At 37.8% G+C, this 27,199-nt stretch overlaps 1 protein-coding gene across 7 annotated transcripts in view; it reads left to right on the forward strand.

Moving 5' to 3' along the window:
* Positions 1 to 27,199, forward strand: part of KIF21A (kinesin family member 21A) — an 85,109-nt gene that overhangs the window by 20,285 nt on the left and 37,625 nt on the right. For all 7 annotated transcript variants that reach the window (XM_021384630.1, XM_021384632.1, XM_021384634.1 and 4 more), the window contains exons 2-11: positions 8,751 to 8,973; positions 10,300 to 10,482; positions 12,534 to 12,683; positions 13,535 to 13,669; positions 16,331 to 16,498; positions 18,495 to 18,610; positions 22,559 to 22,754; positions 23,490 to 23,679; positions 24,364 to 24,427; positions 25,152 to 25,349. In XM_021384630.1, the coding sequence (XP_021240305.1) occupies positions 8,751 to 8,973; positions 10,300 to 10,482; positions 12,534 to 12,683; positions 13,535 to 13,669; positions 16,331 to 16,498; positions 18,495 to 18,610; positions 22,559 to 22,754; positions 23,490 to 23,679; positions 24,364 to 24,427; positions 25,152 to 25,349 (1,623 nt within the window). The remainder of the gene's footprint in view (positions 1 to 8,750; positions 8,974 to 10,299; positions 10,483 to 12,533; positions 12,684 to 13,534; positions 13,670 to 16,330; positions 16,499 to 18,494; positions 18,611 to 22,558; positions 22,755 to 23,489; positions 23,680 to 24,363; positions 24,428 to 25,151; positions 25,350 to 27,199) is intronic.

Here is a 27,199-nt window from a genome sequence, read left to right on the forward strand (position 1 = left end):
TTTATCCCTGTTACTGTGATGCTGTGGGCAATGTTTTTAAAGCTAGAGTGTCGCAAAACTCTGTCTTTATTAAAGTTTGACGCTGGTAATTACACCATAGCTACAAGTGTGCCTTATAAAGAACTGACAACATTAACACTGGTGTTGTGACTCAAATACCGTTTATGGCTTTGTATTTAGATGTCAGGCCCTGGTTTACAAGAAGTGCCTGAATTACCCCCCCAATCCCTGAACTCTGAATGTGTCTGACTTTACATTCTTAGGCACTCAGACCATGCTTTTGCATTCCTGTCCCTTCCTTCCCTACACCTAAATAAATGCTATGCTGTAGCTTGGTAAAGCAGTGGTGACTAGAGTATTTTGTGGCGTTGGATAACCTGTATTCACCACATCACTTTTGACAGTACTGTTTCAGCTCAGCTGAATTCTTAGTGTTTAAATTTCTAGAAGCAAAATGTCTATAAAATATTGGCAGTGCTTCTTATTATCGTGACTGATTTTTAGGCTAGGCACTGCACTCTTCAACAAGCTTACCTTGAACTCTTTCAGTTAAGCTTTTTCATCTTAAGTTACATAACATTTGTTTAGCGGATTTAATTTCTATTAAGTGTTCAGTTGTGTATCAGAAAGATGCAACAAAAAGTATATTCCTTTTCCTGATACTGCCCTAATTACTTAATACCAAGGCTCTGGTGTTAACAGTAGCATGACTCAACGTTAGATGTTAACTAAAGTGAGCCAGTGCCTGCTAGAGTCCCTTTTTGCTCAATTCTTAAAAGGCGGAAAATATTATAGTTTCAGGGTTAAACCCTTCTGGTGGAGTTGTTTGTGAGTGAGTGACTAGTTTGGGTTTGTGCGCACAGTCTGTACAGCATGGTGCCCAGACCTGCTAATGCCGACTGAGCTCAGCGTCCTTCTGCACTGTAACAGCAGAGGTGCTTGCTCATGCATCTTGTTTTCTAAAATTACTTATTTGCACTTCCTGATGAGGAGAGACAGCCTCTTCAGGCAGATGAGCTGTGTGGCCATTAGGTGTCTGTAATCTTTTCAGTACTGGAGTACATTTAATTGATTTTAGGAAGGACCGGGGTCCTTTACAACTTAATTGCGTGGTGCAGATGTGCGTGTATTCTTGTCTGTTATGAAATTAGTTTTAGGAAGGCATAACTCTGTGTTTCATTTCTTGGTAACAAACCATAGGTACTTCAGGTCTTAATTCATAAATACAACTTTGCTTGATTTGCATACATCTCATTTTCTCTAACATATTGAATTATTATTTCACTCAGAATGGTGAGACAGGTGTAATCCTAAAAGTTCAGGAAAATAAACCAAGACAGTTGCTACTGTAGAATAATTTTTGAAGTCTGTTTGCCTTAGAAATGTCATTTCCATGGTCAGTTTAGCTGTAATCAAGTTGCAGTTGGAGCTGCGCCAGGTCTGCGCTTGGCAGGCATGTGGAGGCTTATGGTCATGCTGCTTTTCCAGCACTGCTGACCTTGTCTTGAACCAGAAATAACCGAGGCCTGTACAAATCCTACAGTACGGTTTTTCTCTCTCTCTCTCTCTCTCTTGCTCAAAAGTCAAATTGTTCTCAAAAGCTGTGGATTTCTGAGCTCCCCGGAGAGTAAATGAGTCCAGGAGAAGGTTTGGATGAAAGAATTAATTCATGTTGTAACAAAATATGTAAGAGGCCCACCAATCTTATTGGAGGGTCCTTCATCCCTGCTGTGGGAGCAGGGCAGCAGGACTGCATGAGGCGGGCCCAGCTTTTCCCCTCCCTGTGTTTTCTGTTCCTGGCATTAGCACATGATGGCATCCTCACACTGACAGGCCATGTGTCGCGTGGCCTGCTAGCTTGTTACAGAACCACACAAGAATTAACGTGAAATCATACTGCTGCACTGTTTTTGGGTGAGCAGAAGTGAGTGCTCAGAGATGCAGGTGCCATGCTGTGCTCCATGAGCCAGGCAAAGCAGCGGCCTGTGGGCCTGCCCCAGCCTGGCACAGCGAGCGTCATGCCTGACACAAACAGCTTGTGGTGCAGCAAGCTTCTGGGAAGGGCGCTTGTCCTGCGAAATTAAATTGCTGTGTAAACAGAGGAAAAAAAAGATGCAGCTGAAGAGGCAGAGATTGCATGCAGAGAGGAAGATCTGGCCTAGTCTACTTACAGCAGTGGTGTACTTTCTCAGCTAAATCTAATTCCAGCCTTCCATTTGCAGTCTTCTCGTTAGTTACAAGTTGGACACGACAATTTGCAGCACAGGAAAAAAGTATTCTGCCTTCTTGTTTTTGAAGATATTTTTAAATTTTTTTGTCTGTAAAACAAGCTAGCTATTAATAATGTAGCATCTTGGAGTCTTGCTGAGTGCTTTAAGCTAATGGTTTAGAGGTCATGCTTAATGGGTGGAAGGGATGCTGATTCCTTATCAGCATCTTAACAAGATGTTGGAATAAAATCTGGACCACGCATATTCTGCATTTGCATCTGCTGCAGTTCTTAAACCTTGGACATAATCATTTGTTATGTGGGAAGTTTTTATCTTCTGGTACTGCCAAACTTGCATCTGCATCCTACCTGACGTGCCTGAGCACTTTCTGGTGCCTAAAGGCAGGAAGCATTGGTACACATGTAAAACATCTGCTTTGCTTGGTGCAAGTTTCAGCTGAGTTACACCTGGGCCTTGGACTTCTGTGGGCTCCAGGCACACGTAAGATGAGCTCCATGTCGGCCACAGCAACCATGGCAACTTTGCGGAGAAACACTGATGGGAGCAGTGCCCAAGCTTTACATAACAGTGATAGGGTTACAGGCATCTGAGCTGCTGCTTGTTGCCCAGGCTGGGAGTGGGTGCGCGGCTCAGGGGTGCGTGGGCTTGTGGGGTCCCAGCCAGCCCCTTTGCCTTGGGGTGACCTGGGGCTGTGCCAGGCGCTCAGCTGCCACAGCTTTGCTGCTGGGAAGCATAGTACTAAATCCTTGTAACTTGTATTTGTTACTGCATGAGCATGTCCTTTTTACACCTTAATAGCAGTAGGTGTAATAGCAGCGGTTGGTACAATTCCATATTAATGGTGTGATTAGCCAAAACCACTGAATACTAATAATTATGGCATTCAGAAACAGTTACTTTCTGCAGAGACAGCACTGTGTTACAAAGGCACCCTGAGTTTGCCTTATACTTTGTTTGCCTTCGTTTGTAAGGCTGGCTGTCATTCATCATGTATTTAATAGTTAAAGTACTTCATGAAGGCTTGGTTTTTCTGCCATTGTAAGCACCTGAGACAGGGTTTCACTCATCAAGGGCTACCAAAGCTGCAGTGCATTTATGGCTTGCTCTGAGAGAGCCACCTCGGCTGGCTCAAGGCAATTGCCTGGGGTTCACCTCTAGGGTCCCCTAGCAGTGCAGTGCTGGCCTTGCTGGGAGATTGCCATGCGATGCCAGGTTTTAAACTGGGTTTTTATTTTGTGTTATTCTTAAGTAGTTTAAAAAAAATAATAAAAAAATTGTGCTATTACTTCAAAAGGTGTTGGGCTGGAGGTGAGGTATTGCCTTGTAATACTTTTCTTTTTTAACATAATGTTGGAGTATGGTATGTGCATATGTTTCTGGGGTAAAAATGCAGGCCAGAATCTTGCTAAAACAGTTCTTGGACTTCTCATATTTGCTTCACTGGCTACCAACAACTTCTTTGGAAATGCTGAGAAAGACGTTACAGAGCTATATCTGCACCAAAGGTTAGTGAATAACAACTCGCCAAATAAAAGCATTTTTACACACGCTTGTTACTTAGCACCACAGTGTTTACACAGGAAATGGAAGTGTAGTGGTGTTGTGCTCAAACATGCTGGCAGCTGGAATGGAAACTCAGAGCTGGTGCTGGTGGGAGTTGGAAGGTTTGTTCCTGGGTCCGTATTGCTGTGGTAACGAGATAGACCTGGCATTTGTCAGTGGCCAATTTTTTTCATGCCTATAAACCTCACTGAGATGTAAAGGATTAATGTACTGATCAGCTACTTCAGATGAATCACTTGGAGGCTATGGTTGTGGCCTCATTTGGAAGTGCCAATAAACACATCAATAAGCAAGCTTTCTATGTGTGCTAACAAACTTATGGAGTTACGCTTTCCAGGCCAAGACAAAAACTGTCCTTCCCCCAAAGCAGAGTTTAATAAAAAGGAACTTAAAAGAGGGCATCATGAGCATCTTTTCTTCTTTCCAGCGCTTAGCTTTTGAGTTTAAAAACAAGAATAATTTGATTCTTTGCTTTTTATATCTCACTGTTAGAAGTTCTTTCTAGCTTATTGCTGTTATGTTCTTGTCCTGAGAAAGTGTATGGTAACTGTGATTACTACCCTTAGTTACAGTAGAGTAATATTTACTTCACATGATGATGCAAAATTAAAAAAAAAAAAAAAGCGAGTCTCATTTTCTTTCATATATTAAAGAAGAGATTAAAGTAGGGCTTGATCATAGATTGTTAGTTATGTGAAGCCTCCTAGGGGGAAAATTAGATAACAAGGAGATTCTTCACTGAACAGGCAGAGAGAAATAAATTGAAACTAGTTGAAAGGATGTATGTGTGTGTATTTAAAAATAAATATATATGATATCTATGACTGTGTGTATATAATATTGTATTTATTATAATGTTATATGTACTTCTAAATCACTGTGACAGTTTTCATCTCTGAAAATAAACTAACGATACTTTCAAAAAGAATATTACGATGTTATCTAATTTAAACAGGAATTAATAATGGTAAGTGTGATGGCTTTGCATAACAAGGGGTATTGACCCCCTGACCTGTATAATCCCAGTCAGTTCCAGCTGACGATACTTTTTAGCAGAGGCATTAGGCACCTATTCTGCTGAGAGATTAGTTCCAGGACAATGCAGTGCCTTACTATGCCATCACTGGATATTTTAACCCTCTGTAATTAGACAGCTTCTTCCAATGTGCTGAGGCAGAATAGATTTGGGGATTAAGTTTCATGTGTGTGGCCTGGAGGCTCTGCAAAAGTACATAAAAACAAGGGTTGGGTGCGTTCATGCTTTGGAGAGGAGGTGAGGGAAGGATGTGTGGTAAAATGTTGTTTGGGAAATTGCCACATCTAAGGAGATGCGATTGGAAATAGGCAGAAAAGCTCTGATTGTATACAATTAAGAGAGTAGCCTGAAAAACAGGTGGAGTGGGGCCTTGCAGAAGACAAAATGGGCGAAGTCGTATTGGTCCTGGAGAAAATCCTAGTGGCAGACTGCCAGACTGGGATCTGGGCAAGGAGAAGTGACCAAAACGAACTCTTTCACATCTTGGAGTGTGAGTGCTGCCTGCTTTGCAGGCAGAAGTGACCACATTAAGACATGAGGGTGGGAAAGGTCTGGCTATAAGCAGGGGGAAAAAAAAAAAAAAAAAAAAAAAAAAACAGTTTTCCTATTTGATGTGTGGGGCTGGGAAGGGAGGAGGAAATTTTCCTATAGGCAGTGTTTGAGCAGAAATTGACTTGCATGAGGACTGAGACTCCCTGGACCACACACTTAGTGCAGATAGAAAGACTTTGAGAGCTACGAACTTCAGGTAATCCACTTGAATGATTCATAAGTCAGGTTGAAAGTGAGGCATTTGTTGTTTACTCATTAAGCTCATTGTGCTGGCTTGATGCTGAACTCATCAATAACATTAAGAACAAAAAGTGTCCTTTGAACACATCGCAGGTTGTGTGGTGAAGATCTCAACTGCACATCCTTTTTGGAAAGGCAATCTGCTGGTTGTGGCACAGACTTCCATCAGCTCTGCTGGTCTCTGGAGCAGTGTCGTGCTCTGGCCTGATAGCTGTCACGCACAGGCACTGTTGTGCTGGCTTTTGTAACAGTGCTTGGAGGTGCTGCTCAGTTTCAGGACAGGGAGCTTACTGGGAGGGCTCCCATGGGCATTCTTTGACTGGCAGCAGAATGACTTGCTTGACTGCCCCATCATCTCTGGAAATCACGCAAATCCTTTGTTTTAGGCATGCAGTTCTTCTGTGTGGCCATTCTGAGTCTTTATTTAGTATCAAGAGGGAGAAAAATTATTTGATACATCACATAATTGCATTAATCCCTTTCTGGAGAAAGTTAATTTTGAAATTAATTTTGAAACCTTAAAGCAACAAAAAAAAAAAAGTGAAAACGTGAAGTATTTATTAATGGTTAATCTTAATTCTACAAGGCAGTCCTAAAAGCTTTTTGGGACTGTGGGGCAAGCTGGATTTTTAGGGTGCACAAGAGGTTACTTAATTTCAAAAACATATTTTCTATCTTGATCTTCTGAAAAAGTCATTTAGGCTTCATTGTACTAGAAAGCAGGGTGAGAAGCATGTCTGGAACTTCAGAAACCCTCAAACTTCATGCTTGGAAGAGCAATTGTTTGCTAATCCAGGGCAGACAGCACAGAGGCAAAAGAATGAGCATTTAATCTTACAAAGAAGCTTGCTCTCTTGCTGCCATAAAGGAATAAAAATAAGGCATAACCCACCCAGCTAAATATTGTCTGCTGTAGGCAATGTGCTGTAATATATTTTGCTCAGCTTTCCAGTAGCGTGGGATGCTTTTTGGAAAGGCATATCACTTTGAAGACTATCGCTTTTTACTTAGAAGTAAAAGCTTTTTTATTACAGAATGTTCGTTAATTTAGAAGAAAGTATCTTTATCACAAGTGATGTACGCATCTGTCAGCCAGGTTTTGTGATGAGTGGACGCTGCTGCTAGTAGATCGAGTTTGTTTGCAAAGGAGCTGTGTACCTCCTGAATTATTTTTCTTATTTCTCTTAAAGAAAAAATGGATGGTTCTACATTAGAGAGAGAATCTGTGACCTGTATTATACACTCCACATCTTTAAATGCAAATACTATCTCTGAAATATTTATGCCTATTTTACACATCCTATAGTTGTTCCTCCAGTGATGTTTTTCAAACGTTTGCTTAATTCCCATTCCATACCAGAGGGTATACTGACAAGGGAGGCACTTTCGCCTGCTAATGAACTTTCTGTGAAGGCATTAATGTGCAGAAAGCCTTAGAAATGAATTATGGCTGTTCTCTGAAGTGTCATGTTGTGGGATATAATGGAGCCTTTAGCATAAAAATTCTGAGAAATACTCCTGACAGCAATGCACATCCCTGAGTTGAAAAAACTCCTTATCAGCAATAAAAAGAAGATAGTACTTTGTGCTGGATGTTTTTAACCCAAATCAGAGTATGTGCCTGATGATATAATTTGAGTGGGCTGCGACAGTGTAATTCATTCAGAGTCTCGTAACAACCAGCAGGCACTGGCATGGTCACAGTGGATCAGTAGGCAATGTTTGGACCCTTATGTTTCCATTAGGCTCTGGAACAAGTTTCGTGTGCCTGGAGGGGAGCGTTTTGGCTTCGTTTCCTCTGAAAGGGGTATAATTTGAGCATGCTGCGGGTGCTCTGTGATCCAAACCAACACATGCTAGGTGAAGATATTGTAGAAATTGTCTTCAAAATGATGCAGCCACTCCAAACCAAATGCTACTGTAGATGTGGCCTTTAAAGCTTAGGATATGAAATATACCTAAAGTGTACTCTGTATATACAGATCTTCAATGCAGCATAACTTGAAGAAGCAATACTGAAGGAAATGTAGGTTCCCGAAGTTTGATTTAAGTGGAGAACCTGTGCACACTGTTCCCTGATTTTGTTTGCATGTTGCTATACTGCTGCCTTTTTACCACCCTTACCTATAGCCTTATTTTTCCACTATCTTTAAGGCTGTGTGTGTTTTTGAAATCATGTATTTCTTTGAGAACTTGGAAGCGCTTCAAAAAAAAAAAAAAAAAACCTTGAGAGGTCGATTCAGCAAACAAATTATTAGTTAATTATAGCTGCAATAATATGCTATGATGTTGGCCACATGTTTTACTTCCTGGTAGTTAACTATTAAACAAATCAAGTCACAAATTTTCACAGTCTGCTTTAGTCACAGAGCTAGCTGATGAATTCAGTTCTGACAGTACTGTGGGACTATTAATGCAGAGGAACCAATAAATGTGTAATATATAAGAAGTCTGGGTAGGCTGTGCTCCTCAAACTAGTTTATCAGAAACTGAAATAAAAGCTGGAAATTCTCAGGAAGCAATTAATGAGGAATAGGACACTCTTTCCTTTATAACTTGTTAAAAATTGTTCTTTTCTTATGAAGATGTGCTTAGGTAAAATCAAATATTACATAAAAGTGTTCTCACTGTGACAAGCAAGAAGGCTCGTGTTTCTTCTTTACTTTCTATCTTAGCAAAGGGGCTTTCCTGTCAGATAATAAGTAGGCTTTGGGATCCCTTCTCCCAAATTACTGCTTACTTTTTTTTAATTCATATTTTTGTTGCTTTAAAAAATCTTTTTACAGTGAATGCAAGAAGTCGTCTGGGTATACTAGAAAGTCTGATGTAAAGGTGTGAAACAAATCATGCAGGTTACTCTTCAGCAATGAATTCTGTACATAAAGAAACATCCAAGGTTGCAGGCAAATCTTCAGCTTGAAGTTAGGAGGTGAACCTTCAGGGAAGATGCTGTTATTTGCATAAGTGTTTGTATGAGTGGGGCTGTGACAGCAGGAAGCTTCCAGTCTTCCAGAAAAATGAGAATTTTTCAGTCAGTAAGGAATTATTTTCAGGTCTCTTATGTTGTTGGTATGCTCTTCTTTCTAATGATGGGCTTTTAATGATTCTTTCTGTTTCTTTTAAAACAGAATTAGACCACAGCTAGCCAAAGAGAAGATTGAAGGATGCCATATTTGTACATCTGTCACACCTGGTGAACCTCAAGTGTTCTTGGGAAAAGATAAAGCCTTCACTTTTGATTATGTGTTTAACATTGACTCTCAGCAAGAAGAAATCTATACACAGTGTATAGAAAAACTGATTGAAGGTTGCTTTGAAGGCTATAATGCCACTGTCTTTGCTTATGGCCAGGTAAGCTTTACAGTTTTACTTAAAGTATTTATTTTGGAATAAACACAAACTGTGTCTTGTAACTGATCTTTTTCTAAGTTTCACAGTGCATGAACCTGTTTTTAGTGGCTTGGTTTTAATGTAAACAAGATATTCTTTAGAATACTGTTTAGGAGTCTGTACAGATACCGTGCTAAATGGCAGTTGGAATGCAGCAGACATGTATAATTAGTAGGCTTGAATTAATAGTCGTAGTGAAAATAGTGTGGGTCCATATAATTCCTGAATTCACCCTTTAATGCAGCAATACAAAGTAGTGACTTAATCTGTTGATTTATAGAAGTAGGTTGCACTGAAATTCTTCCCGAGTGTGTCTCAATTCATTTGCATTTTCAGATGCTTTGGGGACGGGGATGTTTGGTAATTGTTAATAGATCCTTGTGAATTTCAGGTCACTCTTCTTATAGGGATCAGAATCCAAAGTCTAAAAACTTTTCCTAGAGAATAGGTACCATCAGCAAACTGGGCACAATTTTTTAGCTCAAAGCTGAAATATCACTGAGGACAGAGAATATATTGTTGTCTTCTAAATTCTCTTTTAGGAATTTATTACGTGGAAGTTGATCTCAGTGGGATGCTGAATTTCAGCACTGTTAAATGTCTTATCTGAAGTTAGCTAGGTGAAGTCTAGGCCTGGTGAAACAGAGCAGTTGGTAGATCCAGTTTAGTAGATCATGCTCAACAACGTGATACTGTCTTTGTCTTGGACTTGACCTACTAATTAAATAAAAACCCCACGCTATCTTCTTTTCTATAAGAATTTGCTTTTAATTAAGCTATTTTCCTGGTCAAGGTACAGCTTGTATTCTTAGTTGCTGTGTATAGGTTGAGAACAGTGGTAATATTTCTCCTGAGAGATGTTCAGACATCGTAATTAAGAGAATTGTTTAATTTACTTCAGTAGAGAACTATGTTCTCTAATGTTGGTTTCACTTTAAAAAAAAAAAAAAGCTTTAATTAGCAGTCTCATTTGAAAACATTAACTATTGTTTTGACCTCATGTGGTAACTCAGAGCTGATGTAAGCAGCTTAGAGGAAGCTAGTAGGAGAAAGGTTATGAAAGTTTGAACTGGTCCCCACCTGTGTTGTATTTGATCTGTAGATCAGCAGAAGAATTTGTCCAACATCTACAGTTTACACATTTTACAAAATGACATTTTTGTTGCACTTAATATTGTAAAAATGACAAAACCTGTCTTTGTAATCTCTATCTAGTACTAGTGTTCAGAAATAGCAATTCACTGTGATGATCCATATGTTCTAGTGACTACTACTTTACCTATTTAGACAGGTGCTGGCAAAACATACACCATGGGCACTGGATTTGATGTCAACATAACAGAGGAGGAGCAAGGCATTATATCACGTGCTGTTAAGCATCTTTTTGGATGTATTGAAGAAAAGAAACAAGCTGCTATTAAACAAGGAATTCCACCTCCAGATTTTAAAGTAAACGCACAGTTCCTTGAGGTAAATGTGATCAGTGCATATGTATGTGTTTGTATGTATAACTCCATGTATTTTGCAAAGCAAATGAAATGCTTTTTTTGGTTGCTACTTTTATACTTTTTTTCTTTTCCCACAAGATGTTTTGAATTAATTTTCAGAATTTCAAAAGGCAGCTCTATACAGTTTGTTTGCTTTGTTTTTCTTTTTAAAACTTATGAAAAGAGCCTTTTTTATCTTATTCCAATTATCGTAGTAGCTTTCTTTATAGGGTTATTTTGAAGTGTAGAAATAATTATGGTGGCTGTCGTTTATCCTTTTCTGTACCACACATTTACTCATGGGAGCTATTGCTGTTGTTCCTCTGTTATTCTTCATGAAACTTTTAAAGCAAGAAATCAGTAATGGTTTGTGCCTTTACATCTTGAACCATGCTTAGCCTGTTTGAGTAACTTTCCCATAGACTTCTTTAGCTTTCAAAATCTGTTCCGTAGACTTGGTCAATTCCTTTCATGAGAGAAGAAACCTAGCATAAAATACTTTGCGATTCTCAGTGACATAGAACTGGGCTTCTGTGTCTCTGCTTCTTCTTTCAATAGGCCCAGGGAAATCCCAGGTCAGTGCTGCAGAAAAACAGTTCCCTTTGTTCTTGTAGGCACAGCTACTAATAAGAGGCAATAACTCTCAGGATCGTTCTGCTTAGCAGCAGCTGCTTGTTTAAGTCTTACAGCTTTTATGCTGTGACTTCTTCCAATATATCTATTTTCTAGATTGATTGATTTGACTATAACATTTACGTTCTCTGCTGACATACAAAATCTGACACTTAAATGATATTAACAGGGAGAATCAGTTTTGGAAAGAGTTTGTTTAAATGTGTATTATTTAGTTCAGTATTTCACAACTTTGTCAACCTTGGGGGAAAAAAACAACGCCACATAATCTTTTGTATTACCTAAGAGAAAAGCTGTAGGTTTTATTATTGCTGAAGTAAACTAGGTCTTCCAGTGTTCTGTACCTGTAAGTGTTTTAAAGATTAACAAACTGCACTGATTTGTCACTGTTAATCTTAAGCAGAGATTTTAATTCCTCTGGCTTGTGTTTGCCTAGAGAGATTCTGAGCTTGGAAGAGGACAGTGGAAATGCTGTTCTGTTATCTTCTCTCACAATTTGAACATTAGAAACTGCAATGTTATTTCTGCTTAGGCAGCTGCAGTAGTAGTAGCATAAGGGAGGGATGGCAATCATACAATTTAAGCGTAGTTTCTGAATTCTTTGTGGATGTTTGTATTACATCTTAAAAACAAGACAAGGAAACTTTGCAAATGTGACTGCAGAAGTTCCAAAATACAGACAGGTAGTTGAATGTGACAGTATAAAGGTGTGAGTTGTTGCAATACTGTAATCCTGATTGCAACCATGCCAACACTTTTCAACTGAAATAAATGTGCCAGAAACAGTCCTATTTCTCTAAAATAGAGAGACCCAGTGATATACATACATATATGTGTACATAATAACTAACCCCCAAAGTGACATTTTAAGGAAGTGTTGTTTTTCTTTTTTTGTACTGAGGCTAAATTGGAACTTTCCCTGCAATAACATTTCCCATTACATGCTAAATTCTTTGTAGGGCACAAGTAGTTTATCTAAAAGAGAAAGAGACATGGGATTATTATGGTAAAAAGGAGAAAATGAGAAAAGGTGTGGTGGAAGTAGAACAAGTGGTGTGAGTTTGAAGAGCTTGGAGGGGGGTGCAGCCAAGTGAACCAACAAAACATGGAGGGCCTGCTCTCACCCAAGCCCACCAGATAATTCTCTCAAGTCTGACTGAGTGAAGGAAGCTGTTGCTTTTTAGGGTGGCATAACAGTAAGGTGTGCAGATTGACAACTCTTCCATCTGTCATGCTATTGTCATTGTCAGTTTGGATTTTTCACAGCATCCTTTACTGAAAGCCTTGGCATATGGTGGATATTTAGAACCTTCTGTGTGTGCCATGCACAGATTTATCAGTCTTTGGAGGAATTCTTTTCTAATGTAACATACATTTTTTTTTGCTTTTTTTTCTCCTCAGCTTTACAATGAAGAAATTCTTGATCTCTTTGATACCACTCGTGATATTGATGCAAAGAATAAAAAGTCAAATATTAAAATACATGAAGATTCAGCTGGAGGAATTTATACAGTGGGTGTTACAACCCGAACTGTGAATGGAGAATCAGAGGTGACCATTGAAAATAAATTTCTCTGTAGCATACTGAGTGTGTTCTAAAAATGTTACCTGTATGTTTTGCTAAACATCATTGTACCTTTCACACTTCATTTCTTACTTTTCTTACTACATCCTGATGTAGTAATGGTTGTAACACTTTTCAAAACTTAATTCTGAGGAAATCTTCAACAAGCAAAAAAGAAGCAAATACAGTTAGCATTCTGTTCAACGAGCAAATAAAAATAGAGATTATACTTGCTAACATCAACTTTCTGCATCTTAGACAATTCGGATACAAACGGAGTTGGAATTTTCCTTTGTTCTCTGTAGTCTGAAATAACATGTCTAATATCAGTGTTCCATTAATTCCAGAAACAGACCTTTCCACACAGTGTCGTTCCACTGGGAAATAAAATTTTGACTTACATGTAAATCTAATCCCCCAAATCTTAAATGTTACTTTTTCCTGTGATGGGAAAACTTTGCATGGTGACTGATGCAAGTTGAACTGCCATTTAAAAAGTGTCTGTGCATTGCAAATCTGATACAGTGTTATTGTACTATGTGTTTTTGTACAGAAAGCATAAAAGTTATATATTTTTGCCGGGGATGAATGGAAGATTGCCATCTTATTACTAAGGGACAGTAAAAAGAGGGGTTCAAATATTTAAATGGTTTCTTTCAAAACCAACCAAAAAAAAAGAACAACTTATTTCAAAATCTTACTACTTTTTGCATATGGGAATTGAAATGATATCAAGGAGAAAAAGCTTACTTGTATCCAAACCAATGTAATGCATGTTATAGAAGCACTTTTTATTTAAATTGCAAGCCATGTGATGTTCTTCTTGTCTGTTTTCCAGATGATGCAGTGCTTGAAGCTGGGGGCTTTGTCTCGAACCACGGCCAGTACTCAGATGAATGTTCAGAGCTCACGGTCACATGCTATCTTTACTATACACTTATGTCAAACCAGAGTTTGTCCTGCTTTTAACACTGTATGTACCTTTTTTTTTTGCTGGCTTCACTTTAACCTTTTTTCAGAATGTGAATATTGTTTTGGCAGCAATTGACATTTGAATTACACTTACTAAGGATGCTACAGTCATCATCATGCTCAATGAATTTGCTAAGCATTATAATAATTTGATTTAATCTGTGCATATGTAACCATCTTCTAGCCAGAGGCAACAATAAATCGCAGCCTCTTACATGAACCTGCCCATTCTCCTCTAGCATTTTCTTCAGTATTTTGTTGCAACATACCCCAGTAACCAAGTTAAAATATAATTTGTCTTTAATTGGAAAAGCGTTTAAGTGTTTTAGCAGTTAGTGGGCTTAAGGTTGCAGTCAGCTAACTGAAAGTGCTGTGTCTTCCAGGTGCAGTGCTGATATCCAGCAAGGAGCAAGAAAAAAAAAAAAGCATAGGATTCTGTTGATTAGTGTTTTTATTTTAGATATATCTATTCGTGGTTTAGATGTGTTGTAACTTTACGCTGTTATTTCATTGAAGTCCTAAGTAATGGAGGTACATAGATAACATGGTTTTAAGCATATAGAACAGTATATTAGATTTGTAATATTTTTTGGGGGTGAGTTTTTTTTTTTTTTAACACTAAAAATAATCATTTGCAGGCAAAATGAGAGTTGCTTTCTGGTCCTTTGCGGTATGTAGATCTGCTTTATACCCCTGTTGGAAGCACTTCTTGCTTTGCACATCAGAACTGTGGACCTGGTGGTGTGGGCAGCTGTCTCCTCACTTGGAGAGGGACTGTCAGGGCATCTGAATCACTGTGTGGTGGCAGTGTCAGCTTGGCAGCTGTGCTTGAAGCTATCCACGTGGCTCACTGCCTGGCTCACGCAGGGGCATCACAGGGCAGCCTGCCTGCTGTGGGCACTCTTCAGCAACTGAGACATTCTAGCTCAGATACTCACAGACTCCTGCAGGACTCTCTTCTGGCCCTGCCTGGTTTGTGATAGAGGCTGGCATGAAGAAGGGGAGCAGGCCTCTGCCTTCTGCCTTGTGTCAGGCTGTGTTTTCTTCCCCTGTTTTCAGGAGATGTGAGCAAGATGGTGTCAGTGTCTGGAGTAGGACTCTGTTGGATCCTGACTCACAGATGTGAGGGCAGCACCCTTGTCTTTCCCTGCAGCATTCAGGAGAGCAGAGGCCAGACCCACAAACAATGCCAGAATACAAATTTATACAAATCCTTTATGGGTGGCAGGGAGAAATCCTGCTCAGGCTTCCACTGTTGCTGCCTTCTGTAGCATAAGTTTTGTGAGGCTTTTGTTATTAGGGGAGCAGCTTGTCCATGGATGCTGGCACTGTGCTTGTGTTCTCTGGGGTGGATGACCAGGGTACCCACACGCCACTCCTGCTGCCATGCTTCTCAGGGCTGTCTGAACATACAGTTGATTTTGCTGAGCAAGTGAGAGTGAAAAGGATTTGTGACTCATTACTTTAAGCTGGGAAATTTCGAAATAGCCAAAGTGGTGACAGTGCAGTCTTGTGGAAGTGGCGCAAGTTCGCATTCTCTTTTGAAGCTGCTGCAAAAGGAGATGGCTTAAGAAGCACAAAATGTGTAGCTGCTGTGAGAACGGCTTGGACTGTAACCACATGTACTGCTCCTTGCTGTGACAGAGGGAGCAGTCGGCTGGGTAATCAAGGACGTTGCCACAGAATACTTGTTTTTGTTTTTTTTTAATTTTTTAAAGAAGAGAAAAAACAACAGAGCAAGTTGTGCTTATTGTGATAGAAATTCCTAATATAACCTGTAGATTGGGCTATCTGGTATAGACTAGATATATACTTACTGCATGCTGTGGTGGTAAGTGGGTAGGAACTGCCCTGAGATGGGTATTACAGCAAGAAGGTCAAGAAATGACTGATTGGAAGATTTTTCTTGTCTTATTCAGCAGTGCTTTCATGACAATAGTTTGGGATTATCTGATGATAAAAGCTAACTTTACTGCTGTCCTTTGGAATGTGAAGTGGAAAGAGGCTAAGGAGCTAGTCCCTGCTCATGGTGCATTCCCCGGCAGACTAGCTGCACTGCCTGGGGGATGCTGGAAGTGTTGGTTCTTGCTGTTCTCTGGGGAGAAAAAGAGAGGAAACTCTTCTTTTTTTCCATGTTCCTTCTGCTGTCCTTATCTCCTGGTAGAGTTGACATTGCTGATGGAATACTGGCTGCTGGGAAAACTGGCATAAAAAAATGTATGAAGTAACACTGAACATGTAAGTCACAGTGAAACTGATGATGGGGATTAGAGAGGCATAAAATCAAAGTAACTTCAAGTTGTTTGGCAGGTTTATGAACTAAGTGGGTCTGTAATTGTGGATGGTAATAATATCCTAACCATTTCATATAGTAGTTTGTAAACATCTGTTTATCCCCCCCCAAAAAAAATTGTAGGCCATACTTAGAAATAAAAGATATTGACTAGCATCTAGAGCTGGGTCTTCAAGACTGATATGTTAGTAGGTATTACTGAAACAGACAGTTTTTCTCAAGAAATGCTGTTGCTATTATAAGAGAATTAGTAAATAAGGAAGAGATAGACATGACAAAAAGCTATTCCTGTAAATAATTGTTGATTGAACTTGTGGTAGACTAACATAAAGGATCTTACCAAGCTTTATGGATTTTCCTTTTTTTCAGGATAATGCCACTGATAACAGGATAATATCTGAATCTTCTGAGATGAATGAGTTTGAAACCCTTACTGCCAAGTTCCATTTTGTTGACCTAGCAGGATCTGAAAGGTTAAAGCGAACAGGAGCTACGGGAGAAAGGGCAAAAGAAGGCATTTCCATCAACTGTGGACTAGTAAGATTTCACAATTTGTTTCCGTAGGCTGTTGGTACAGTCTCTATTTCTCGATCACTTGCTTTTAATAATCCCTAAGGTTAGAAATATGTCACGTGCAGACTGAGGCCTGTAGCATAAGATGTAACAGTACGTATTGATTCTTACCAGATTCTAGCTTGCTCACATTTTCTGAATTACACTAGACCCTAACTAGAAAGTTATAGTGCATGTAATTGTTGTTAAATATACTTAGTTACTCCAACTTTTAAAATATCTTGTGGAGTTCCTTTCACTTTTTAGTTTTTTAAATTCCATCAAGACTCAAACAATTGGAGAAAATTGCAAGTTGTTTGCAAGCAGTACAGGCATGGAAAGCATGGACAGTGGGCAAGTTTAACTGATGACTAAATGCTGGTTCTATGTTACTGTTATGAAATGTAGTGTGAAACAACCCTAGGCAAAACATTTCGAAGTGGAAATAAAATGTTTAGATTGATAACATCACTTCATATTTTTTATCTGTGTACTGGCTCTGTATGCATGTTTTTAATTAGCTATTAAATGTTGTACTTATATGAGTACATTTGAAAAGTAGAACTTGTGATTATCAGTGAAGATTGTGGTTTCACACCTTTGTTTTTAGCTGCTTGGCTGTGTGCAGGCTCTGCGCAATTTCTCTTTGAAGACTCAATAGCATAAGTTCATTTCATGTTTGAAAACATTTAAATATTTTTTTTCCTGGTCTAGTGTATAGTATCAGAGATGCAACAGGATCTTCATTGGTGCTCTCTTACTATCAGGATAGTAGTTATATTTTGTAGCCGGTGGAAGAGAATTCACTTCAGTTTAATCATTGACATAAGCACAGAGTCAATAGAAATTTAGGTTTTAAATGAAACAAATATATCCTTAAGAAAATGAGATACAGAATGTCCAAGGGTGAAAATGAAAGTGGTGAAAGTAATATTTTACGTAAGCACAAAACCTTCATTTTCCCTGAATTCCACCCCTCAGCTTTGGGAAACACAGACAAAAGCGATTTAAACAGTTCAGAACATTTATAGAAAGTGGACTATATGCACTTCTGTCATTGTTGGATGCAGTAAAACCATTTTCAAGACTGTGTTAGGAATTGATACTGCAGAATGCCACCTAGAGGAATGTGCTTTAATTTGCATGTGAATAATCCTGTTAAAATACGTGGAGTTGCACATTAATCTTACAGGTAAATGTTTGGCTGTTTATAAACATGAAATAAACCTTTTTCAGTAGTGTGATTGCCATCAACTACATAATTTAAAGCCTTAAATACTTGAACTAACTTACATTTGAAGAACTATATCCACAGAGTAGTAAATTCTGTTTATTGTAGTAATGCTCCATATATTATTCTAAACTTATCATAAAGCAGCTTGGTTAAAAGCGTTTTCAAAAAGAATATGGCTACTGTTAGGGACATAGATGGGCTTTAATAGTCATTGAAACAAAATGTTTGTTAAATAAAATCCTAGAATTTTTAGAGTTGTACAGGACCTTTAAAGGTCATCTAGACCAACTCTCCTGCAATGCACAGGGACACCTACAACTGGTCCAGCCTGACCTTGAAAGTCTCCAGGGATGGGCTTCCGCCACATCTCTGCGCAACCTGTTCCAGTGCCTCACCACCCTCATTGTAAAAGACTTTTTTCTTATATCTAACCTAAATCTACCCTCTTTCATGAAGTAGTTCTAACTTTAGTTTGTGACTGATGTGAGATATCAATAGACAATGCACACTATTGTATTAAGCTCTTTTCTCCTGAGAATACAAGACTGCAAGTCATTTGATTCACTGTTAGCATGGAAACTTATAAATTGTACAACATAAAAAAGCATTCAGAAATATTTTTTGTATGTTAACTTTCATGTGCATTTCTTTCTTCCACAATACATGACCTCAGTTTGTAATTTATTTTAAAACAAATCTACTCAGGAATTGAGTTTAACTTGTGCTATGTGATTTGGTGTTTTATAGCTGGCACTTGGCAATGTAATAAGTGCACTGGGAGACAAAAGTAAGAAGGCAACTCATGTACCATACAGAGATTCAAAGCTTACAAGACTACTTCAAGACTCTCTTGGGGGAAACAGGTATGAAAACATTCTATATGCTTCATTTTGAATGAAAGTGAGCCAGTACATGATCTTCCAAAACTAAAATGAGCCTTAAACCGTGATAGAAATAATAAATCTCTTTGTTGGAGAGAGGCTCCAAAAATAAGTTACTGTCATAATAGAAAATGCTGGCAATGCAAGGAAAGATTATAAGGCTTTTTGCATCATTCTTTTCACTGCTGTTGTAGCTTTACTAAACATGAGGCTTTGAGTTGCTTGGAAGTTATTGTTTCCAGGTAAAGGATAAGTCCTTCATCTTAGATTATAGGTACCAGAAATGTTAAATCTGTTACTGTCTTATAGCGTTATTAATTACAGCATAGCTTAAAGCTTTCTGCTTCAAGCAGAGATTTTTCTAACTGCTTTTTTCCCCCTACCTTAATTGTTAAACAATATTAGCATTTGACGTGTTGCAGTATAATAACATATGGGAAGTGACTTTGTCTTTCCTTACTGCTGTAAAATACTTTAAAATGTGAAGTTGTAAAAACCAAAACAAAAAGAAACAAACCCCCAAAACAACCAAACCCATATCAGAATTCTCTCTGGAGAACTTTATCTGATTATTGCTATTTTGACTTCTTAATCTGAAATTTTATGCTAAGATATGTCCTTTTCTTGAAACTTTTTGTCAGTGATTTCCCTTCAGTCCTCTGCCTTATCTGCATGTGGTTATCCTGTTATTTTTCTTAGAAATGGGTGATACTAATAACTGGATAATATTTCTGCAGTCAAGCCTTTACCATAATTAAAATCAGTTACCGTGGAGGTGACTGTTACACATTCAAGGGACTAAAGTTTGGGCGTTAATGTTACTTTGCACTTACTCTTGCTCATTTTTGTAAATGCATTTCATATTTTTAAGTCCTCATAAACGCTGGCTTCTGGTGAAGCTAGGCCTTGTAAGAGCTGGATGAAGGCCTAAGACAAAGATTTTGCAGATCAGATGGTATAGCTAAGACTGCTTGTCCTTGTGGACATTGCCTCACTGTCTTGTCTATTCTGATCACTGCGAGCAGGAGCTTGGTGTCAGGTTCCATGCACAAAATACCATTGTTGAATAAGGAAGCTCAGCACACGTGCTCCCATCTCTTATCATGGCTGTCTATCTCAGGATATTCTATATGTGTCTAACTATCTGATGGTGAATTAGAGCTGAATAAAATGAAACATCTGTATTGCTGGAACTGTTTGTATGAACCTGCTGTGTGTGTGCCGTACAGAGATGAGGAACAGAGGCTTGGGCACTGGAAACTTTGTCTAAGCAAACATGCAATGTGCACATGCAAAAATACAAAATTCGGTGTAGCTGAGTACATTTTAGTAAGGTAGTATGTTTGTTCATCTATTTAGTCTGATATGGCTGATTGCTGTCTTGAAGAGGGTGTGTGAAGTGTTCTGGACATTTCACAGAAGAATAGGGAGAAGAAGATCAGAGCAGTTATTTAACTTTAGTAACAGCCTGCAGCATTACAGTGTGAGAGTAGCAGAGAGACAGCCAAAGTGAGTAAAATAAGAGCTATGATGTTCATTAGTGTTTAAGAGAGGAAGAAACCCAACAGTATGGAAAAAAAAAATCAGGAAAGATCAAGTGCGTATCTCTAAGCCATTTCTGGAAATAACTATTTACGAAAAAGAATTTCTTGAATAATTATATATCAAATGCAGTAGTTAATAATCATTTTTGAAACCAGTTCTAAAACTGCGCTTCTACAGAAATGCTGCTTTGACTCTAAACATTTTCCTGTTTTGTAGCTCAACTACTCCCTCTCCTGTGCTTCAAGAGAAATCACAGCTTACTGTAAAAGCGCAGCAAATGCTGTCCCAGAGCATTTACAAGAATATTAAGAAATATTATTTCTGTCTGCTCCTGACTGGTGTTAATTTTTTTTTCCCATTCCTCCAACCTCATTTTTATTATTTAGCTAATATAAATAAGACAGGTCAAATTAGCAGTTTGCTCTTACGGAGATGTTACAAACTGTAATACAATTTAAATAATTTCATATTCATGCTTTAGCAAACAAAAACTGTGGGAGAGCTCAATTTTAATAAATATGCATTTTTTCCTCTGGGAAATCAGATTAGATTTCTATTAATCTCTTCCATTGCTTTCCAAATTCCACCCTAGATATTACAGTGCACATTATCCTTTCTCTTTTGCAAGTATTTACCGGTAGTGATTCAGGTTACTTTGCAGTGAATCCTGAGTTAATGATGATGAAAGAATTGTATCAGTCTACTATTCTCCCTGTAATCCTGATTTAAATATAATTCTGTAGCAATTGCGAAGGTGCATTTAAACATCAATGATTCTGAAGTTATTCAAGTAAGTGTGTGGAACACCCCTTAGGTTGGGAGGAGGCATTCTAAAGAAATGTTAAAATTAAAAGCATAGAACATTGTTTAAAAATGAGTCTTCTATAAAATACAGATAGGGAAGAAAAGTTCAGGTTAATCAGTTTTCAAGACAGCTAGCAGAACCAGTTGTCTGAGGTTCAAAAAAGTAATCACATTCTAAACTAATGACACAATAGTCCTGATCTCAGAATTAGGCTTTTTTTCTTAATCTTGCACATTCTTATCTTTAGGACTAAACCTCAGCAGTCTGTGGAGCTGACACAATGATGTGCAGGAGTTCTGATGAAGAATTGCTGAAATAGAGTTCATTCTTCTATACTGAGTCTTTCCTGTATCCACAGGCTAGTTACTCTTTCCAGTTTAGTTTCAAATTGTTGAATATAATAGCTTGTCTTGAAAGGATTGCAAGGAGTAATTTGTCTGTCTCGGCTGAAATTACAGGAGATGAAGATCAGAATCTGGTTTGTCTAATGCAGTCAGTGCACTCCTAACATAACACCTAAGCTTTCATATATAACAAAGGAAAGCGTGTTCCTCTAAAGCCTGACGGGGACAATTCAATCCACCCAAATATAGGTGTTTCCCCTGTCTGTGGAGAATTTAGGTCATGTTGGCACCCTTGGGTCATGATCTACTACTGGAATTCTGTTTTTGACCCCTCTGAATTGTTCTCTTCTGATATGAAAAGAGTGCGAGCTCCAGGGATGAAGGGTAGGGTGGGACCTTGTTCCTCACAGTTGAATAACTAAAACATTAAGTTGGTAAGAAGGTTTTTGTTTTTTATTTTTGTCCCCCTGGTTCTTGCTGCTCTGTGTGCTCAGTCCCTTACTTGGAGCATGCTATATATTCTCACCCTGTGTATTCCATAGTGGGTTGGCTAGAGAGTATTGTAGGAGCCCATAAAGCAGTTGTTCATGCTTGTCTTGGGAGTAGAACTCAGCTCCTGCTGCTTTTTGTGGAAGAGCTGTAAGCAATGGTGTTGTGAAAAATGGAGAAAAAAAATTACACTTATTGCCAGATATACTAAGGATAAGTACTATCTTTTGGTCTCCTGTTAGAGTACAGGAGATAATTTGAAGCAAGAGAATTTGGATCTCAGTAGAACAGTAGGTGGTCAGTAGGTACCCTGAGCGGTTCTGGGCACATATAGGTATCTAAAGGGGCACATTCAGATTAAGTAGGTTGGCACCTCGTAAATGAATGAGTCCTGACAACTACGCAATCCAAATTGCTATTTGAGGCTTCAGATTGGCTTTAAGTATTTAAATCTCAGTTCATATTAGATTTTTAATTATATAACTATTAGGAAAACATTTCTTTGCTTTTATAGTTTTACACGTAGAACAATTACTGATCTAACATCACCTATGCTATACTAGAGTGATTTGCATGTAACAGTTCTGGAACTTTGTGGTTGGCAGTCTTCTACTACTTCGAGTTAGAAACTTTTCAGAAATGTTATGAAGTCACTACTCTTGTTTCACCTTCTACTTGAAGACCTGTTAGCCTGTCTGTCCTCTTTGTTCTTGATTTGTAAAGCTAACCTATGTTTGTAACTTGCAGTCAAACACTCATGATAGCGTGTGTGAGCCCTTCCGATCGAGACTTCATGGAAACCTTGAACACATTGAAGTATGCAAATCGGGCACGAAACATCAAGAACAAGGTGATGGTTAATCAGGATAGGGCTAGTCAGCAAATAAATGCTTTGCGCAATGAGATTACACGGCTACAGATGGAACTGATGGAATACAAAACAGTAAGTGTATTCTTTCAGTATTTCTTCTGCTTTAAAATGATTGTAATTCTACAGCTTATTTTCTCTTGGCCAGTTCTGCTTTACACATGGGGAAAAAAAATAATTGAATAATAACACTAATCTATTAAAAAAAAAAAAAAAAGAACCTTTCAGTTATTACCGGATATCCTCACGGTCAGCAATGAGAAATAGTCACTTCCAAAGTGAAAAATGACCACAGTTTAGATTGTTCACATGTTCATTCATGTACCAGTTATTGTAAGCTTCTTTTAAAAACCTAGAGAGCTAAAAGTATTTGTGCTTTAAAAATAGGTTTTAAATTATACAGGCCAAATACTCTTACTACACAATGCCTATTTCTTACTGAAATTTTACTCAAAAGATAATGTTTTCAGCAGTAAATGTGGCTGCCATTATCTCCCCTTGTTATTCTTGAGATACTATCCAGATTTAATAGAGAATGGTCTTCTCGTTTCTAAATCTCTCCAAGAACTTGTATTTCAGGCTAATGTGGAACTATACAGGCAGGACCCAAACGTTAAGAGCACATCAGAGCTTTGACAACTTTCTATGCTGTTTTGAACACTTTGAGAGAATAATCTTTTGCTATGAGCGTTTATGTGGAATTTTAAACAATCTGTGGATTATCTTTGCTAGATTTTAAAAATAATGCTAATAAATGCTTATCTACACATCATTTTTTATTACTAGTAATAACTTGCGTATTTACTTAAGGGTAAAAGGATTATAGATGAAGACGGTGTTGAAAGCATCAATGACATGTTTCATGAAAATGCTATGCTGCAAACAGAAAACAATAATCTGCGTGTTAGAATTAAAGCCATGCAAGAGACTATTGATGCACTGAGAGCCAGAGTAACGCAGCTCGTGAGTGATCAGGCCAACCAAGTGCTAGCCAGAGCAGGTATGCTGTGGGTGTGTTGTGCTTACTTGTATGTAAACTGCTTAATGAGTACATGAATTCATATCAGTTTCGTGTTCTTGCTTCATGGATCCCTTGGAAGAGATATGCTTTTGTAAAAGGTAACGTTGGGTCTGATTCGGCAGTGAGAGGCATCCATCTAGCTCTTACCTCTATTTCTGGAGACTTCTGTTAATAGAAGTAGTTTGGGACTCTGTGCCATTCATTTAGGACTATCAGCAGCATGAAATTTGAAATAATCCCTTTGGATAGGTATTACTTGTATGCTTAGTTACAAGTGTACTTAAACATTTAGCATTGGGTGAGGACCCAGAGATGGGTGACCATTGGCTTTTTACTTCATAGAACAATCAGCTGATAGAAATACCACGAATACATTGTTCTTCTTGTGCATTTTGTTAGGATCGTTTTGATTTATGATACATCCATTATTAAAAGTTACTGATAGAGGGGAAAAAAAAAACAAAATAGAAGAAGTTACTTGTAATAGTCCTGATCACAGGACACAAAGAGGAACCAAACTCCTAATGCAGCTTAAAGAAAAATACATTTCATAATCAGATAACATCTAAATGTGCAGCCCATATGATTATTTCTCTTTGCTGGTACCATGTGCCTAGTACCTTTACTAAAATATTAAGTTTTATCATTCCCTTCTCTCCACAGGAGAAGGAAATGAAGAAATTAGCAACATGATTCATAATTATATCAAGGAAATTGAAGATCTCAGGTATTTATGTAAAGTGTTTGAATCATTTTTATTTAAATCAAGTACTGGTAATGTTGGCAGCTGAATGCTTCAGTTGACTGATCACTGTGTTTTTCTGTGTGGAGATTGCTTTAGAACAATAGTCTTTCAACTTCTAAGATCATCTGGTGTTGCTTTTGCCCACAGAAAATTAAAGTGTTAAAACTGAAACATAATGAAATGTAAATTGTGTAACAATATCAAGTCTCCATCATTATTCAGGTAACAAAAGACAGCAAAACTTGACACTGTTGTTTTGTGATAACTTTACAACCTGGTATAAATTATAGTACTGAGAAACTCCTCATAAGGATTGAACTAAAGATATTAAATATTTTAGACACTTGAAGCTGCATTGTTGCAAAAATATATATATATATATATGTGGCCTATTCCCACTTATTATTAATGCTATATTACATAGTAGCTTTTGTGTAACGATATACATATCTACATACATTGTATGTATCTGTTGATACAAGGTGCCTATATATTTGTCATTTTTCAATAATTGTTCATTTAGAATTTATGTCTATGATATGTGTACAGTTTCCGTAGCTATTGTGTAAAGCAGTCTGACCAGGGGATGTACCATGCTTGTTTTTCATAAGATTTCACCTTGTATTGTAGTTTCTTCTTAAACTGAAGACAGTGCATTACAGTTGCAGATACTAAAGAGGTATATTTTCCTTTTTTTTTTTTTAAGAGCAAAATTATTAGAAAGTGAAGCAGTTAATGAAAATCTTCGACGCAACTTGTCAAGAGCTTCAACAAGATCCACATACTTTGGTGGACCATCAACATATTCTATGCTTTCTTCAGAAAAAGAGACACTGGAAATTCTAGATATAGCCAAGAAAGATCTAGAAAAGCTGAAAAAAAAAGAAAGAAAAAAGAAAAAAAGGTGGTGTATGAATAATAGTTTTATTTCTTTGTATTAGTAAGGAAATACGTGTTTTATTTTTACTTTTTCAACTCTGACAATTCCAGATTTGTCTGTTGTTGCTGTTTGGGTTTGGTTCCTAAACTAGTGTTTCCACAAACCCTTTTACACATCAAATGAATAGATGTTTTTCTCATGCATCTTTACTTCTAAAGGAATACATGGTATTTGTAGAATGAATGTTTCTGATGTAACAATTTTTTTTCTAATGTCATAGTTAAGCACAACCGTAAAAGCACAGGTGCTCTTCTGACTTCTTAAGCATCTGAAATTTATAAGGAATTTTCAAGAACAAAAATTATGATTTTTTTTCCTTTAATGTGTCCAAAAAAAAGATATTCTGAATAGCTGGGAATTCTTTGGTAGCTCCTGGAATGGCTTCTTTTGCTTTCTCTACCTTCTGCTTTTATGAATGTTTTTGATTTGATTTCCTACTTTTTTGCAATGTCATGCTTAGCTGTTTTTTGTTGTCCAATTTCTCATCTACTAAAATGCTCATAGACATTGATATAAATGCCTGTTCAGATAGCAGTTAGTACAGCAAGAATCTGAGCACTCCAAAACCTTGATTCTATTACAGTTCTTTCCTTTTTCCTTGCAATTCTTCGTGCCTCTAATCTTTTATCTACAAGTTAACAGTAAATTTAACAAGCCTGAAATGTAGTAGAAATGTAAGGTAGCTTTCTGTTAGTGAGATCTGCAGCTTGGAGTCTTATCCATCAATCCATACATTATACAGATGTCCGATACTTGTGGAAAACTCTCCTTTTAATGATAATTCTTTTTTGCATCTCATTTTTTTCAGGACACTCTTTCATGGGTATTTAAATTGACTTTGTGTATTACATTTGTAGGGGTGGAAGTATTAAATGAAAGCAGCAGAATCTTCTGGCCTCACTTCAGACAAACACTTTAATATGTTCTTTAACATACTGAAGAAGAAGATCTGCTTTAGTATGTTTTTAAAATCTTTAAATTAAACATGCGTTACATACATACTTGGAGCCCCAGTTGTTCAACTGATGTCTGAGGATTTGGTGGCTGTTGACAGAATGGTGACTAGAAAACTGGTAAAAGTTACTAGAGACATGGAGTAATAGCTCTTACTGTAGGAGGTGTTCACTTTAAAAAAAAAAAAAAAAAAAAAGTCCCCCAAAAGCAAAGCAGAAGAAAACAAAAACATTTGGAAGCTTTCTACAATAGTAAATAAAAGAGGTAGGTGTTAATTTTGGTATTTTTCTAAAAGAAGTGTCTTTGAGCAGTGATGCCCACACCAGGACAACAGTCTTGTCAATGGGATAGCTCAGTGGCCCGACCCAAGAGCAAGGACTACTTGCAGTAAACTGTGTATTGTGGAATTGGAGAACCAAGAGAGAATTTAAGTTCAAAGAGCCATCTTGATAGCCCAGCCTACGTTTCAAAATGGTCTTATGATCCAGTTTTATAGAGCACACTCTTAAGTACTGGTAGGGGTTGGCCCATCTGCAGACCGCTAAATAGTTATATATTTCTGAGTTGCATGTATCAGGAAAAAAAATTCATGAATGCTAAGAATTAGAATTTGAGAGATCGTGCATTTGCAGAGAGATCGTGCATTTGCAGATTGCTTCTATCTAACTGATGAAGTGTAGAGTCTGTTTTTGCGATATATCGTTGTAAATTTTTATTCTACCAAAATTTCAGGTGTTGGAAATGGATATGCTGATGTACTGCAAAGGAACCATTTACCCTGTAGCTTGGCAGGGATTCTTTGCTCTACTTCTGTTTCCTACAGGCATTTAGCTGCTTTTACTGTACTACTCCTTTATAGG

Source organism: Numida meleagris, chromosome 1 (genome assembly GCF_002078875.1).
Source record: "Numida meleagris isolate 19003 breed g44 Domestic line chromosome 1, NumMel1.0, whole genome shotgun sequence".
NCBI lineage: Eukaryota > Metazoa > Chordata > Aves > Galliformes > Numididae > Numida > Numida meleagris.